The sequence below is a fragment of the Gossypium raimondii genome, chromosome 2 (genome assembly GCF_025698545.1).
Source record: "Gossypium raimondii isolate GPD5lz chromosome 2, ASM2569854v1, whole genome shotgun sequence".
NCBI classification, from domain to species: domain Eukaryota; kingdom Viridiplantae; phylum Streptophyta; class Magnoliopsida; order Malvales; family Malvaceae; genus Gossypium; species Gossypium raimondii.
This window is the reverse complement of record NC_068566.1, coordinates 35,533,961-35,551,293: the sequence shown is the minus strand read 5'-3', so window position 1 is coordinate 35,551,293 and position 17,333 is coordinate 35,533,961. Positions and strand designations below refer to the sequence as shown.

The window sequence follows — 17,333 nt, the reverse complement described above, 5'->3', positions numbered from 1 at the left end:
GGGTTTCTTTTTGGATTTGGGTTTCTTTTTGGCAATTTGTTTATTGTGCTTTTGTTTAAATGATGAGAAAAGAAAATCAAGATGAATGAACAAGTTTGATTTTTATTTGATTGGTTTGTTATGTTCATGTTAGTCTGGTAAAAAGTCTTAAACTAAGTCTGAGGATTTAATCTGTGCTTCTTCTTTGCTGGAATTTACTTTTTTTTATTTGGAAATTATTTGTTTGGTTGTTGAGAAAGGAAAGGAAACTAAATCATGATATATGTATATATATATGGTTTCGTTTCATCGCACTCTTCCTTTTCTTCATCAATTATTGCAGGTTCTTCTTCATCGATTATTGCACTGTTCACTTAAAATCGATTTCCCTTTTCTTATTACAGGTTCTTCTTCATCGCACTCTTCCCCGATTTGCTCATTACAGGTTAGTTTTCCATAGGTATTTTCAATGTTTGTATTGCATGTTCGATTGAAAGAGTTGTTGAATTTTAGGGCTAAATAGTTTTATTACAGAGAATTGAAGAAAAAAAATTGAAATCTTTGTAATCTTTATTTCGGTTCTTGTTTGTATTGCAATATTTGTTTCAGTTAATCGATTTCCCTTTTCTCATTACACGTTCTTGTTCATCGCACTCTTCCCCGATTTCCCTGATTACAGGTTAGTTTCCCTGGTTCACATTACAGGTTCTTGTTCATCACACTTAGAATGTTAAGTTGACAACTAGTTGAACAAGTTATATGCATCAAACATATACTATCTACTGCGTTCTTTGCTTAGCTTAGGTGGAATGGTGTTGGGTTTGGTAGAGATCTTACATCTGAGACATGGAAGATTGCTGTTTCTTTTCCTTTGTTATGTAATCCAAAGAGTTTTAAGGCATAAGGGCAAGTATGTATTGATGTTTAACTTCTGGTTTAACTTCTAAAATAAATTTGATAAAATCGTGTCTTGTGCACAATGTCTTCTAAAATTAGAGTCTGTATTGATGTTTATACATTGTGCGTTTCGGATTCCATAACTATTGAATGCTAGGCTTAACTGCAGACTTGAGGCAGTGAGCAATTATAGCTTTGTTTTCTAAGTTAGCTTAATGACTGATCCAGGCTGGTATTATGTGACTCTTATAAAGAACATTGTACAATGGAAGCAGTATTAAGTTGCTCACCTAGTTGTATGTGCTTTTAGGCTGTCTAGATCCGGAGAATTTGAAAGAGTTTAAACTTGTGATTTGCCATTTCAATTCAGACAGTTTTTTGATAGTTTGCTGTTTTTTGAAAGAGTTTACAATGGAAATTGTTGTTAGTGCTGTTTTTTCAATTCAGATATTAGCTTCTTGTTGTTGGTGACTAGAAGATGAAACTGGAAATTGTTGCATTTGTTTTGATATTGTTCTTGACTTGTTCTGGTTCCTGCTTGTTTTGGGGATTATTAATTGCAAGTATAGTAGGATATAGTTCTGTTATTCTTTAGATTTTGAAATCAAATGCTGTAAACGAGTTACTTGAGCTATTATTTATATTTGATTAAGGGTTAATTATGTTGTTTTCTATTAAAGACTCAAATAATTATTGAATTATTTTACAATGATTTTTTTAGTTAATAAGCTCTCTGCTTTTAAATTATGTAAAAACAATCAAATTTCAATTTCGATGCTTATATAATGTTCAAATTTAAGATTAAATCTTTATATTTTAATAAAATTTGGTACACCAATATTAGCCTAGATACTTTAACCGATTAAAATGCTAACATTAATTTTTAAACTTGATAATAATATTAAAATTTTTGTTTAATTCAATTCATTATAATATTGTTTTATATAATTATGAAGTGAATTTTTTAATTTTAAAATATCACATTAACAATTTTAACTATAACACATGTCAATAGCAGAGATTTAGAAGAAGTTGAAAGTGAAATTAAGTCAATTTAAATATCAAACTTACTTTTTCCCGTAAATTCAACTTTAGCACAAAATATCTCAAAAAGTGTAATTATTGTTTCTTTCACAATTATAATTGCAAATACAATACTACATTTTAATAATTATTTGTAGATATAAATGAGATTAAATTTACAAAAAAGCAGTTATACATATTTATACGAAATGAAATTTAAATTTAAAATATTATAAAAGTTTTAAAACTTTAATATATTATTAAACCAAATCCTCATTCTTTATTTTATTTGTTTTAAAATTAGAAAACCTTAATTAAACTAATCATCAATAAATAAACTAATCAATGTTCAAACTTTGAACATGCTTTATAATTTTAAATTATAATGAGTTTAGTTATAATCTAACAAATACCAACAATTAATTTTAGGTCAATTATACATATACCTAACAAATTTTAATTACGAAGACAAATAATTTATGCAAATTGTTATAGACTATTTGTATCCAGTTCACCTCACAAATTTATGGAAAACATATTTAAATATATTTTCTTTCTTTATTGTTTGGGTGATTGATAAAGAAATGAAATTAAAGTTGCAACGATATCATTTAAGTTCTACTTTTTTGCTTCGTAAATATTCTAAATTTGTATTGTTTATTTTTATTTGATAATGTGTAATTACAACTTCAATTCTTTGATAGTGTGTTGTAATTTTAACATGTTGCAGTAATGGCTCATCTGCCTTTAATTGCACAAAGTGTGAGGCGTAAAAGAATTAGTATTGCATTGACAATATGGTTGGAAATCTGTAGAATTGCGATTTGGTTCTTATTTACAATGGGTACCAGCCTTAGCCTACATACTTATAGACTAAGGATTAGGTCCTATACCTTAAATTTTTATGCAAAATGGGATTATGTGAAAAGGCTTGAATATTCTAGTGACGAGACATGTATTGAACAAGTTAGGATGAATAGAACTGCCTTTTTTAAACTATGTGAGATGTTAGAATCGTTAGGGGGATTGAAGTCGTCAAGAAACATGCTTGTTGATGAGTAAGTGGTAATGTTTTTACATATCATCTCCCATCACCTGAAAAATTGAGTTATCAAGCATCACTTTAGTAGGTCCGGGGAAACTGTTAGCAGAGCATTTCATAGTGTTTTAAATGATGTCATACGCTTACAAGATGTGTTATTTAAAAAGGCGGAGCCAATTACAGCTGATTCTTCTGACACAAGGTGGAAATGGTTTAAGGTATTAGACTGAGTTTTATATATAGCTTGTACAACATTTAGTTGATTTAGATTTAAATTTAGTATTCTAACTCAAGGTTTTATATCATGTGATATAGAATTGCTTAGGTGCTCTTGATGGAACCCACATCAAGATTAGGGTTCCAACAGTTGATAAACCTAGATATCGAACGCGAAAAGGTGACATAGCAACAAATATGCTAGGTGTTTGTACACCTGATATGCAATTGTTTATGTTCTTCCTGGTTAGGAAGGTTCAGTTGCTGATGGACGGGTTCTTCGAGATGCCATTAGTAGAAGACATGGACTAAAAGTTCCTCATGGTAAAGTGGATAGTTAGAGGACTTTGAATTATTCATTAAGATCAAACTTTTTGTGTTGAATTAATCATTTTAAAAAAATATATTTTATAGTTTGTTATTATCTAGTTGATGCTGGATACACAAATTGTGAGGGATTTCTTGCACCTTTTAGAGGACAACGATATCATTTGAACGAGTGGCGTCAGAGTTATCAGCCAAGTTCTCCGCAAGAGTTTTTTAATATGAAACACGTCTCAGCACGTAATGTTATTGAAAGATGCTTTGGGTTATTAAAACTTAGATGGGGAATACTTAGGAGTCCATCATTCTATCCTGTAAGGGTGCACAATAGAATTATTATTGCATGTTGTTTGCTCCATAATTTTATTCGAACCCATATGAGTATTGATCTTATTGAAGCGGATGTGGGAGAATGATTACCTAGTATTGTGGTAGATGACGATGAACCGAATATCGCAAATATTCATCCGTCGGATGCTTGGGTTACTTGAAGGATGGAACTAGCCAACCAAATGTTCAATTAATGGCAAGCATCTAGAAATTAATTAGGTTTAGGGACAAAATGAGTTTGAGTTAATTTGTTTATGTTATTTTATGTATCTAGTTTGTGAAACTTTAGTGGTGTTTGAATTGATTTTTGTATTGTACTAAACTTGTTGAATTATAATTTAAATTCTTTTCATTCAGCATGTGTTATAATTTTAAATTTAGTATTGAGCTTTTGATTCATGATATTGAACTTAATTATAATTTTATAAAGTGTTCACCTTTTGATTCATGATATTAATAGTATTTAATATAATTTGTTTTTTTTTTCTTAAGATAATTATGTCAGGTGTTCCAGAATCAAATGCTTCTTCTCAAGCTTCTCGAGGAACCAAAAGGAAATGGGTTCCAGAAGAAGATGCAGCATTGGTTTCCTGCATGGTGGACTTGCACAATGTTGGAACATTTAATGCTGATACTGGGTTCAAAACCGGTTATTTAAACGAGTTGGAAAAAATGCTAGAAAAGGCTTTACCAAATGCAATGTTGAAGGTTAAACCTAATATTGAATCAAGGATTAGGTTACTAAAAAGGGAGTCGTCAATCGTGTATGACATGCTTAATGGCCAAAACAATAGCGGTTTTGGTTGGGACGAGCATAGGTAGCTCGTTGTTGCTGAAGATGCGGTTTGGGACTCTTATTTAAAGGTAAGAATTATTTCAAGTCTTTATTATCTTATTTTTACCAAACTTATAACTAATATAATTTCCTCATTTTTTTAGAGTCACAAAGAAGCCGCTCAATTCAGACATCGTACTTTCCCTTACTACGACCAGCTTACTGCCATATACGCAAGAGATCGAGCGACTGGGAAAGATGCTCAAATAGCCGCTGATGTTCTTGAAGAAATAAATGCTGAGGGTGTATCTACTACAGATATGAATGAAGAAAGAAACTCATTCTATGACTGCGAAGCTGACGTCTCTTTGGATGACATGGATGTTTCTGCTACGGAGCCGTGACAAGATAGAGACCAAGGGGGTTCCTCATCTTCAAACAAGAGAAAGAAGAATTCTGATGCCCGTGATAATATTTCTTCTTCATTTAATGAGGCTGCCACTTTATTGGCCGAAAACATGCGGGCCATTGGCGAACAAATCAGTAGGAGTATTGCCTCCGATGTTGTAGTTCAACAGAAGTCATAAGAATTCCAGATCATCCAAGAGAAAGCTACAAATTTATATTCAACCTTATGGGAAATTGAAGGTTTAACCGTGGATGAGCGGTATCGAGCTTTGAGTAAAATTTCAGATCATCCAACTCAAATGCTCGTTTTCTTTAGTTTACCTTCTGATGCGCGGTTAGAATGGGTTAGAAGATTTCTTTCTGACCATTAAAAATCAATGTTTAAACTTTTTGATGTTGTAAAACTATATAACATATGGATTATGATGTAGAATTTCATTTTCATCTAACCTTTTGTTAATATAAGTTAATTATGTTTACACAGAATATAATTCTCAAGTTATATTATGATTTTAGTAAATTCATATAAGAATATTTATTATTAAGAATTTTATGAAATTATATATCACGATTAAATTATATTTAATATTAATTATTTTAAATTATACAAATTCATATTAGAAAATTTATTATCAAGAATTTTATGAAATTATATATTATTATTAAATTATATTTAATAATAATTATTTTAAATTATACAAATTCATATAAGAAAATTTATTAGTAATAATTATTTTAAATTTTATTAAATCATATATTTCAATTAAAATATATTTAATAATAATTATTTCAAATTATATTTTATAGTATCATATATTATGATTTTAGTAAATTCATATAAGAATATTGATTATTAAGAATTTTATTAAATCATATATTTTAATTAAAATATATTTAATAATAATTATTTCAAATTATATTTTATACTATCATATATTATGATTTAAGTAAATTCATATAAGAATATTGATTATTAAGAATTTTATTAAACGATATATTTTAATTAAAATATATTTAATAATAATTATTTCAAATTATATTTTATAGTATCATATATTATGATTTTAGTAAATTCATATAAGAATATTGATTATTAAGAATTTTATTAAATTATGTATTTTAATTAAAATATATTTAATAATAATTATGTTAAAATATGATTAAATTATTTATTATTGATATTAATAATCTTATTAAAATTTAATAACAATAACAATAATTATTTACCTAAACAAATTTCTGCTAAGGGTATTCTAGTCATTTTAGTTTTTTCTCTTATGCTATTACATCTCCATTCCATTCAACTAAACACAAGAATACTATTACACCTCTATTCCATTACATTCAACCAAACAATTGAATTGCTATTACGCCTCTATTCCATTACAGCGAACCAAACGTGCCCTAAATTTTTTTTTAAGGGATAGAATTTGTAATAGATAATTTTTAAAAATTTTATCAAGTTTTTTTATTATTTTGATTTTTTATGAAGTGTTAAAATAGCAATATGGATTAACTAAATTTATTAAAAAATTACTAAAATAATATATTACCAAAAATACACTAAATTTAAATTATAAAATTGAGAAACAAGAAACTTGAGATGTCCAAAGAATGTTACTTTGATTGAGAACCAAATTGTGGTCTGCTGTTATGCCTTTTTTGTTTTTCCAAGATAAAAAAAAAAAATCCATAGTTATTATATTAGATGAGTTTAAATAGTACTAAGAATGCTAAGGAAAACAACTTCAATTTCTTCCATTACCACACATTACATCAATAATACCTCACTTCAACACCAACACCAACACCAACATATATATATATATATAACACTAATATTTCATTGCCTTGTTAAGGAAAACAGAAAGCAAAGCTTACATAATAATAGGGAAAACTTCATGCACTGTAAAATCTAACTAAACCCACATTTTCTTTTCATTCAAAATTCCCCATACAACCTCGTCTCAATAAACAAAAACCATTTCTCTTGAGCTGTACTCACCTTCAACCTTCACTGTCACTAGTCCATCTATGGGATTGTATATGAACTCCTCATCTTTCTCGTTCATGCTGCAACATTTTGGTTTCTTATTCGAATATGCTCCGAACCGTCCACACCCTCGGATTCTCACCTTTATCTTACATTCTGATGATTTGTTTTCGGAGTCCATAGCTTCAACTGCACCTCCTGAATTGTACATGTCGAGTAATCCGATAGGAGCAAACCGAAGATCCTCGCTGAATGCCTGTTTGGATTCATACTTCATTATTTTAACTACTTTGCTTATGCTTTTTTAAAAAAAAAAAAAAAAAAAGCTATGGAGAAGTACCGACCCTGATAGGAGAAACAGTAAAGACTTCACATTTCAAATGTTCTAAGGCCACTTGAAATTTTGCATCCTTTAACATTGTCTTCAGGGAACCTACAGTATATAGATTCACATTTCAAGCACTTTCTGGAGAGTCCAAAGTCAGAACCCGAAGACCGACAAACATGAAACAAAAGGATTTACCTGAAAGGCATGCATATACTGCACAATGTCCTCTCCAATTCTCACCTGCAACCTCTTCAAGTGCATCAACATCTCCAGCACTGACAATCCCTGAGATTGGTATTCCTGAGCCGGGCGCCGGCATATATATACTACCTTTAATAGGAGGCCATATTCCAGCTCTTTGGCAGTTAAAAACACCTATAACCCCTGATAACTTGTTCAAGTTCCAAATCTTCAATAGGCTGCAAAAATGTCATCAGACAAGATATACTCGCAGAATACAAGCATGATTCTTTGCTTTAAGTGTTTAACCTTTTTCCATCTGTGACAGGGTCATTGAATAAACAGTCCCGAGTAGGTCGACCGGCATATCGAGCTCTAAGGATAGAGCCATCAGGCAACACTAGCTTCTTAATAATGTCAAAATCGTGACTACCTGGCTTGTCACTGAAGGAATGAAAATCCCAACATTAAGACACATATAGCGATGTACAAGAACTTGCATTTAGAACTAGGGGCACACCTTACATATACTGCAGAACCACTCAAGGCTCTCGCTGCACCATGGAACTCTGCGGTAATATGATCGCTCTGAAATGGAAAAAAAAAATCCCATGTGGAATATGCATGGATAGTTCATGGTTGTGTATATGTGAAAGGTGTTCATGCAGATGCTTAAGAACCTACATAAAACATGTCCCAATCTGGTACAATGATCTCTCCTATAAGAAGAGAGTTAAAAGCAGCAGCAGCAACATGTAATGTCTGAAATGTTGGTTCATTTGGCATGAAATCTTCAGTTGCTCTAGCTGCAGCAGCCTTCTTTGTACTGACAGTATCCGAAAATGTTATTGTAAAAAATTGAAGATACCCTTTTCCTTTTTGCCAAATCATAACAAAAGTTGCATAATAATGTTGGGCAAACCTGTATAAGAAGTCAGTATTCAGACTCATGGAGCAGATTAAGTTGTTGGATTTGAAAGTTTCGGTAACAGAATCCTCAAGGGCTCCCAGGTATGATTTAGTCAGTGAAACTCGACCACCGTAGCCAGCACCGAGGAGCTCCAACACACTCTGAACATCCACCTTGACACCATCAACACCACAACTTGCTTGGTAGCTATGAAAATCGTGGTAAAAATCGCGGATTTTGGAGGGATCAATTAGCCCGATTCCCTTTTCCTGTATGTTGTCCAGGGTTGAACATACAACATGGGTCAGATTACCAGGGGACTGAACAACAGGTTGAATTTTGGGGTTGTATTTTTTCATCACTTCAGATTCTGGAAGAACCCCTCCCCAGTAACCAGCCATAGCATGCCAAATGTATACATATCTGCAATTGTTACTGCAATGATTAATAAGAACAATCTATACTTCTATAGCTTCTGACAGAAAAAAAAACTCACTTCAATCCATATATCTGCTTGATAGTTTTGATAAAATCTCTGAGATTTTTTCCTGATTTATCCAACTTTGAGCCCTTGAATTTTGTATTTTCCTCAAGATTAATTAATCTTGACAATTCCCTTCAATCAAAGAGATGGAATGACTAAAGCTACTAAGCAAGAGTGAACTTATTGAATTAATTGTCTTACCCTGTTGGGTTCTCTTCATAGCTGGGAAAAATATTTTGCCAGCCTTCATCAATGGTTAAAAGTTTTGGAGGACAACCTCCCTTTGAGAAACTACAGATAAAACCCTAAATCAATATTATGAACGAAGAAATTGAAGCCTATTTGAAGTACCGAGAATAATATTTACTTTTCGAGTCCATCTTTGATTCCTTCAGGATCTACATTACAATAAAAAGCATCCCAGGTGTTCCATCCAAACCAATCTATATGTTCTGGCTTCTGTAATAAAAAAAACACAGATTTTCAACCATGGAAGTTGTCTAACAAGAACGTACATGGAAAACATGGATTCTTGGTTCTTTACCTGCTTATTATCGATATGCTTGAACGTACCCTTATGCTTCTCCAATATCCTACAAGCAATTCAAACTTCATATTCGATAAAACGCGCTTGTAATTTAAATCCCTGATCCTATGCTCACCAACATACTTAATAGAATTCCTTATGAGCTTAAACGGGTTGTTCCCCGAATTTACGAAAACTGGTTCTTTAATCTTGGTGGTTTGAACATCAGGATCTCCTGAAACAATGGATAATCAACAGAAGAACTAAGAAAACAGAAGTAGCTTGTATTGAACTACAATAAAACATAGATGAAAAAGGGGGGCAAATCGACCGCTCTCAATGCAAAACTCTAGTTCATTGTCTGGTGTCCCTTGCAAACTTGTACGAAACTGACCATCCAATACAGGTAGTATCAAGACATAGAACTTGTTCTCAACTTCCAGGAGAAGCATTTGAGTTTCTGCCGGAATGTCTCCGCCCGATGTTCCGAAGCATGGTATCATCCACCAGATTTTGAACCTGAAGAGACACACCAATCTGTGCACCCTGCAGTATCCATATAAACACTTACCAAAATGTAAGATAAACCCGAAGTTTAACTCAATTAAATTGCACAGTTATTGTACATACTGGAGGGTTCCGAGATTGAACACGTGACGAGAACTTGAACTGGTTGCATTAGCTCCAACGAAAACCGAACCGTCGTTAACCGGTGTAACCGTGATGTTAGCTGGAACGTTAGTTAAAACAGCCGTTCCTCGAACCATGAACGAACCACCTGTAACACCTGGTTTAACACTAATCCTAACATCTTCGTTACTTCCCATGTTTTTCTTTTCTTTTGACTGAAATGCTAATGTTTTTGCAGATACTGCAGGATTCAGCAATGGAAGCCGTCCATTATATAGTGTCTCAGGATGAGACGAGATAGGAAGATGAATACAAGGAAACCGCACCGAACAAAGCGAGAAATTTGAAAATCTGACTGAGATTGTTGGATTTATGAGCCATGAACTCCCAACTATAAAAATATAGTGATGGATAAAACGTGTCGACATTGGTTCTAAGCCAGAGCGGATGGCAATGGAGCTATACGTGGCTGAAAACCAACTGAATTGGAGCTCATGTGCAGCTGTGGTGCATGAGTTTTAGTCCAATACAATAATTTTAGCTTAAATTGTATCATTTCTTAATCTGATTTATTATTTAAAACTAAAAAAAGTTGTTTATATTTAATATTAATATGTTTTTATATTATGCTTGTTTCGATTGATTTTTGTTTTCTTGTGAATTGAGCGGTGTGGGGTTATTACGGTGCAAAAGCATGTGAATTTAGGGAAGGATCCCAACTCATTATATAAACACATTCATATATTTGTATATTTTTGTAAGGTTGTTTTATTTCATGTTTAGTACAAGATAATTTGCAGAACAGTGGAGGGATGGTCTGCCCTAAGGGAAATGTGGTTTAGCAATAACCATGAGAGGAGCAATCTTATGCATTGTGATGCCAAAGTTCTCTGTAAGATCCAAATCTTTAGCTTCAGTACCTGATTGAAGCTCCCAATCAAAGCTATGAAGCAGCTGAGCCAGTGCCAACTCAACACTCACTGTGCCAAATGTAATAGCAGGACAGCTTCTTCGACCAGCTCCAAAGGGTATCAACTCGAAATCTTGCCCCTTGAAGTCAATTGAACTATGTACGAACCTTTCTGGTGCAAAACATTCTGGATTTTCCCATAATTCTGGATCTCTTCCTATTGCCCATACATTGACGAAAATCCGTGTTTTGGTCGGAATATCGAACCGGTCGATCGTAACGTCTTCCATGGATTCTCTAGGGAGTAAGACCGGTGCCGGAGGATGTAATCGCCAGGTCTCTTTGATGACAGCTTTCATGTAATCAAGGTGAGGCAGATCAGTTTCTAAGACCACTCTTCTATCCCCTACAACTTTCCGGATTTCGGCTTGAGCTGTTTCGAGTACCTTCGGGTTCATGATAAGTTCTGTCATTGCCCAATCAAGAGTTATGAATGTCGTATCGGTTCCAGCAGCAAACATGTCCTGCAAAACCAATAATACAACATACTCATATCAGGCATATACTCGTATTGGGTTCGTCAAACAAAAGGTACTTACCAACATGATGGCCTTAACATTGTCCATGGTGAGGTTGATCTCATTAGATTTACTGTTCTGTATGTCCAGCAAAACATCCAACAAGTCCTTACTATGTTCCTCTTTATGTCTGTCCGGATCAAGGTGTTCGGTTATCACCTCGTCGAAGAACCGATCGAAGCGTTGGAACGTGCTCTGGAGTTTCGATTTCAAACCCGTTAAGCTATGGATGAACTCCATGGAAGGGAAGAAATCTCCGATACTAAATCCTCCAAGCAACTCTTGATACTCTTCAAGCATCTTTTGGAATCCATGGCGATCATAGTCTCTACCATGTGAGAAACCTCTTCCCAAAGCAACTCGACAAAGATTATCGTTGGCGTAGAAACCCAACAACTTGCTTAGATTTACAGTAGCAGGATAAGAAGATTCTGAAACTCTACGGACCAATCGAGCAACCTCTTCTTCCCTGACAAAGCTAAATGATTGAACTCGTTTAGCACTCAACAGTTCAAGGATGCAGAGTTTCCGAATATGTCTCCAGTAAGCACCGTAAGGGGCGAAGGCAATATCAGTGCAATCATAGAACAAAAGTTTAGCCGAGAAGATGGGTGGGCGATTGGAAAGTGCGAGGTCGTGAGTTTTCATCACTTGTTTGGCCAAATTAGCTGATGAAACCACCACGGTGGGGATCTGACCCAGCTGTAAGTAAATTATTGGGCCGAACTTGTTGGACAGGCGACGGAGTGACAGATGAGGCATGGTACCTAGCTGGTGGAGGTTGCCGATGATGGGTAACTTGGGAGGGCATGGTGGAAGATTGGGTTTTGTTTTGGTGGAGTTTTGGTTGAAAAGAAGTTTAAGGAGAAGGAGGATTGATGCAAAGAGCAAGAAGGGACTGGAGCTCAGTTGCAGCAGCCATTGAAGAGAAGCCATTGGAGTTTCTTCGGTCACAGTTGGAAGTCTATACTTACTAACTGTATCTCGTCCTATTGCTATGCTATTGGACAAAGTTGGTGGAGGGATAGGGTATGGGGATTACATATTGGTGTGTTCAATCACGAATTATTTGGTTTTGATAACAGTATCGACCTTTCCAATGAGATAATATTAGGTTTTCAATAATCAGTCAGAAGCTGATGATACAGTCTCAAATTTCGTAAAGAATATTGGATTTGCTATAAATTTAAAAAAAAAATGCGCCCTAAACTACTGAACAAGTCCTCTAATAATCTATACACAAATTTGCAGCAAATTAGTATACATCCATTCGGCATTCTGGACAAATATCTCTGTTCAGTGGGGAAATTAAAATAAAGAAAATATGGGAATCAAAAGTTTTTATACCTTAAGCTTCAAACTTTCATTCTATTTAGTAATGTTCTAAATGAAATATGTTTTCTTTTTACATTTTTTAATAATTTTTAATGCATTAATTAACTCTTTTAACTTGGTGCTCTTTTTAAAAGTAAAATACATAGGTAAACTATGTAGAGGCCTATTTTTATCCGTCCCAAATAAAAATAACAAAAATAAATAAAAATAAGTCCATTAATTAAAAGTCCAGTCCATTACAAGTCCAACTATAAAACCCTAAAGCTCAAATTATTTAAGCCCCAAACCTAAAACCTAAAAAATATCAACAACCCTAAAAGTCTGTAAGCCTCCGGTCGTCGCCCTTGCCGCGTCAGTAGGTGTGCCATTTGAGGCCTAACACCTCCTCATCCTCGCCACCACCACCTGCAGAAGACAAAGAAATTCAAAAGAGAATACAAAGAAAAAAAACAAATTACAAAAGTGGTTTTATATTCTTCTATTTTTATTTTTATTCTATTTTTTTGTAAAAAGCATAAAAAAATAAAAACAAGGTTTAAAAGAAAATTACCTCATCGCTTCATCTCCTATCACTGTCGTCGACGGCTCTCTGCCGATTCGACCGGTCTCCGAGCCCTTTAGGGTTCGTCGACAGCCTCGACGGAAACTGGAGAAATTGAGTATAAAAAAACAACAGCAAAGTTCAAAAAAACTAGGATTCATCATTCTTTTTTTTTTCTCTACTTTTATTTTGAATAACATTAAAAATATAAGATAAAGGTTTAAATTTTACCTGTTCGTCGATGGCCACATCGGAGAAGAGAAACCGAAAGGTTTTTTGGTCACCAGTCGGATTTTGACTGGATTTTCAGAGGATCTATCGTCGGATCCACGATCTACACAAAAAAAGGGGCTCGAGGAAAACTTTTTAGGAATTTCGGCCACCAAAAACTGCGGTTGCCGTCGTCGATGATCGGTGGCCACGGCAAAGGCTCACCAGACCTCATGGTTGGCCTAAAGGTCGTTTTGAGAGAAAAAGGAAAGAAATATATATATTTTTAAACAGAGAAGGGAAATGAATTTTTTTTTTTTAGTTTTTTAACTTATAGAAGGGTACTATACGACGTCGTTTTGGGGCGTAGCTTAAAATGCCCAAAACAGCATCGTTTTGAAGCGTGAACTGACAACCCGATCTGGATTCCCTAGGATCCATGCATGTTAGAAATGGGGGTGTAATTATTGCCCTGGTCTTTACGCTTTTGGCCCTTTTCAATTTCATCTTATTCTTTTTTTTACATTTTTACCCCATAATTTTAATTTCCTTGCATGTCAGTCCTTTGACCCACTATTGAACCAAGGAAACAATGTGGGTTGGGATAATTTCCCTTTGAGGCCCTATACTTTTCCATTTTATTTTAATTCAGTCCTTTATATTCTTTTTTTGTTTTTTTTTTTGTTTTTTTATGATTTAAATTTTGTTACATATTCAATTCAATCCCCAGACTATCGACCCTTTGGGGAATGATGTGTACTGGGTTTGGGTTATTTGCCTTTTTGGTCCCTACATTTTATTCCCTTTTATTTATTATTTTTATTTATACCTGAAGTTTTGTCATAGTTTCAATTTAGTCCCCTGTTCATTTAATTAAATCCTTGTACTTACTTTTTTTACCTTTAAGTTGCATAATTTACATTTTACCCTCAAATTTATCAATTATTTTATTTTAGTCCTTTATTTTCAATTATTGATACTATTAATACTATTAGGTAATTATCGTTGCTAATCAATATTATTTTGTTAAAATTTTCTCAAAAATCAATATTTCATGAATGTAATTATATTATTATCATACATTTTATATTATTTCACTATTAGTATCATTATTATATAGTACTATTAATTGAATAAATTTTTATCATTATTTTTTAATTATTGTATTCATTATATTATTGTCATTTTATTTTATTATTTATGTTGTTATTTTGTTAATGTCATAATTTTGCCATTATCGTGTATTGTAAATATTACTACATACATTCATAATATTTTTCTACACAAACGGATAAGAAATAATTTAAAACCGATGCAATATTCTTTATTTGGGGAATCCAATGGGCCGTGCTCCTAACTTACGGAGTATGACTTTCTCCTTGAACCTAAGTAATCGAATATCCTATTTAAAATACAAAAACATAGGACTTAGGTAATAATCAAATGGCAATTATTCTTGTTTTCGAGGATTCGAAACATCGTGCCCTAACTTACAAGGCATGATCTTTTCTTCTCGATTAACTCGAAATAAGGCATTTTCCATAAAATTTATTTTAGTTAGCGATATTTTAATCAAATAACATCATGCAAAGAGGGATCGTATTTTAAATTCTCTTCGAATTTTCAATTTCCGACACCAAGACATCAAGTAATCAACTAGGTACCAATTTTGGGCGTTATAAGGGTGCTAATCCTTCCTCATACATAACCGACTCCTGAACCCACTCATTGGATTTTGTAGACCGAAAATTATCATTTTAGTAAATTTAACCTTTTATTAAAGTGATTAAGTTTCAAGGTGATTCGGCCTCACCTAATAAAAAGGGTTGGTAGCGACTCCATTTTCGTTTTTCTAAAATAAAAGTCGTTTTCCACTAATATTTTCATTTTGATCACTTAACTAAGAGTAAGTTACAATTTGGCCGCTAATGTTTTCGATTTTTTTCGTCACTCGAGTGTCAAGCAGTTGATGGTGTTATTTTTTTAGTTGGTATAATAACAATTTTAGTTGGTTTTTATACTTTCTGTCAATTTGACCCTGATTCTATATAAAACAATAAAAATAAAATTCTTTTTAAAAATTTAGAAAACTCTAAAATTGAAAAATGATAGGGTGTCAAAACCTACAAAAATAAAACCTACTTGTAAAAGAGTAATTAGTAAGAGCAGCAAGTAGGGTCGTATCCTTAGAGATCGATAATAACTTTATTTCTTTAAAGAAATACAATAAAAGTAAATCGGAAGGGGGTTTTATGAAATCGAAAGCTAAAATTAAACTAAAACCAAATTTAAATTGAAAACTTAGATTGAAGAAAGTAGTAATTAAAAGTTTTATAAAAATTAATGGAAAAAAGCTCTCGCCAAAGGTAAATCTCTGTTTGATTTATGAATTTGATCATCAACACAAATATAACTTCAACGCCTTTAGTGAATTAATTCTAGTTGTTGACTCAACGTCGGGCAACCAATCTCTCCTTACTTGACCGGTAACCAAGAGACAACTCGTATATAAATTACTTCCCAAACTAATAAATAACCTCGCAACTCAATGCCCAAGCTTTAACTTACTAGCAGCATTAAGAACTAGAGAGGCTTAATTTTAACTAACAAACTCACCTCACCAAAATTCATTTAAGCTAAAACACACATTTACACCACATAACTGTAAACTACAACATAAATGTGTTATGTAATTTGTCACTAGTATTAGAACGAATTAAACAACTACATATTTAACCTTCCTAATTGACTCGGCTTATTCTAAGCAATTGAACACTAGCCATATATTCAATAAACCTGAGTAGTTATTGTAGTAGCCCAATTTTTGCCCGGGCTAAAAGCCCAAAACTAAACAACAAAACCCAAAACAAAAACAAGCCCAGATTAAGAACAAAAATAAACAAAACCCTAGGTGCGTCGCACCTAGGGCTCTCTGTCTTCTGACCAGCCGCCATTCGCATGCCCACTGCCACCATCGTTCGCCTATCACCGACCCCTGACATCTGCAAAACGTGTAACATGCAACAAAAGGAAGCAACCAAATCGCAAAACAACAAAAAATAGACATCAAAGAGTTGTTTAGATCGGCTATAAAGCCAAAATGAGAGACTTGTAATTTTTTTCTTCCTTTTACACGCATCAAACATCAAAAATAGAACAGAGATTTGAAAAGGTTGAAATCTGATTGCCTTTGTTTTGTTTTTCTGTTTTCCTTTTATTTTTATTTTTATTTTTTATTTATTCATTTTTTTTACAAATCAGTTTTAGCAAATAAAATAGAATAAGAAGAAAAGAGAAGGAAGTACCTGGGATCGCTGCAAACCCCATCGCTGGAGACCTTGTTTGGTCGCTGAAATCGGACCGGTAAAAGGGGTGTTGGGGGTTCTCTTCTTTCGGCTCTCGAGCCCAGAAGGTTCAACCTTTAAACGGTCTTTGAACTGGGTAAAAAATCTGACCTTTGCGTTGCTCCGACCACCGCCTACGGCGGAGACCCGACGGCGCAGAAGGTGGCCCTGTTGACCGGAGGAGAAGACCGAGAGAGAGAGACCTTTGGCTCTCTGTTTTTTCTTTCTAAAAAATGAATGAGAGTGATTTTTTTGTGTGTTTTTTTTATTTATATAAGCTATAAAATGGCGCCATTTTGGACCTTAGTATCAGTGGCCAAAAACGGCGCCGTTTGGCCTAAGACCCGAAGACCCAACCCGTATTCATGGG

At 33.5% G+C, this 17,333-nt stretch overlaps 2 protein-coding genes across 3 annotated transcripts; both read right to left on the bottom strand.

Moving 5' to 3' along the window:
* Window positions 1-6,818: 6,818 nt before the first annotated feature.
* Window positions 6,819-10,488, bottom strand: LOC105788529 (probable galactinol--sucrose galactosyltransferase 2). Of its 2 annotated transcripts, XM_012615472.2 has the most exons (14): window positions 10,046-10,488; window positions 9,747-9,961; window positions 9,560-9,650; window positions 9,434-9,482; window positions 9,257-9,348; window positions 9,091-9,180; window positions 8,902-9,021; window positions 8,418-8,828; window positions 8,180-8,321; window positions 8,016-8,083; window positions 7,805-7,939; window positions 7,511-7,734; window positions 7,332-7,420; window positions 6,819-7,243 (listed from the first exon to the last, which is right to left on the bottom strand). In XM_012615472.2, exons 1-14 carry the CDS (start codon window positions 10,471-10,473, stop codon window positions 6,962-6,964), a joined length of 2,436 nt encoding a protein of 811 aa, XP_012470926.2. In that variant the 5' UTR covers window positions 10,474-10,488; the 3' UTR covers window positions 6,819-6,961. The 2 variants fall into 2 exon arrangements, with proteins under 2 accessions (XP_012470926.2, XP_012470927.2); XM_012615473.2 differs by lacking the exon at window positions 8,902-9,021.
* A 280-nt stretch (window positions 10,489-10,768) lies between these two features.
* LOC128038013 (cytochrome P450 71AP13-like) lies at window positions 10,769-12,670 on the bottom strand. Its single transcript, XM_052627375.1, has 2 exons — window positions 11,555-12,670; window positions 10,769-11,479 (listed from the first exon to the last, which is right to left on the bottom strand). Exons 1-2 carry the CDS (start codon window positions 12,467-12,469, stop codon window positions 10,868-10,870), a joined length of 1,527 nt encoding a protein of 508 aa, XP_052483335.1. The 5' UTR covers window positions 12,470-12,670; the 3' UTR covers window positions 10,769-10,867.
* Window positions 12,671-17,333: the final 4,663 nt, after the last annotated feature.

Excerpts from the sequence above, each read along its gene's own strand:
- LOC128038013 (XM_052627375.1), bottom strand. The coding sequence starts at position 12,469 with ATGGCTTCTCTTCAATGGCTGCTGCAACTGAGCTCCAGTCCCTTCTTG. Across the intron at positions 11,480-11,554 it reads ATGTTAAGGCCATCATGTTG|GACATGTTTGCTGCTGGAAC; the intron begins GTAAGTACCTTT and ends TTGGTTTTGCAG.
- LOC105788529 (XM_012615472.2), bottom strand. The coding sequence starts at position 10,473 with ATGTCGACACGTTTTATCCATCACTATATTTTTATAGTTGGGAGTTCA. Across the intron at positions 7,940-8,015 it reads GGTTCTGCAGTATATGTAAG|TGACAAGCCAGGTAGTCACG; the intron begins GTGTGCCCCTAG and ends TCATTCCTTCAG. Across the intron at positions 7,735-7,804 it reads CCTGTCACAGATGGAAAAAG|CCTATTGAAGATTTGGAACT; the intron begins GTTAAACACTTA and ends ACATTTTTGCAG.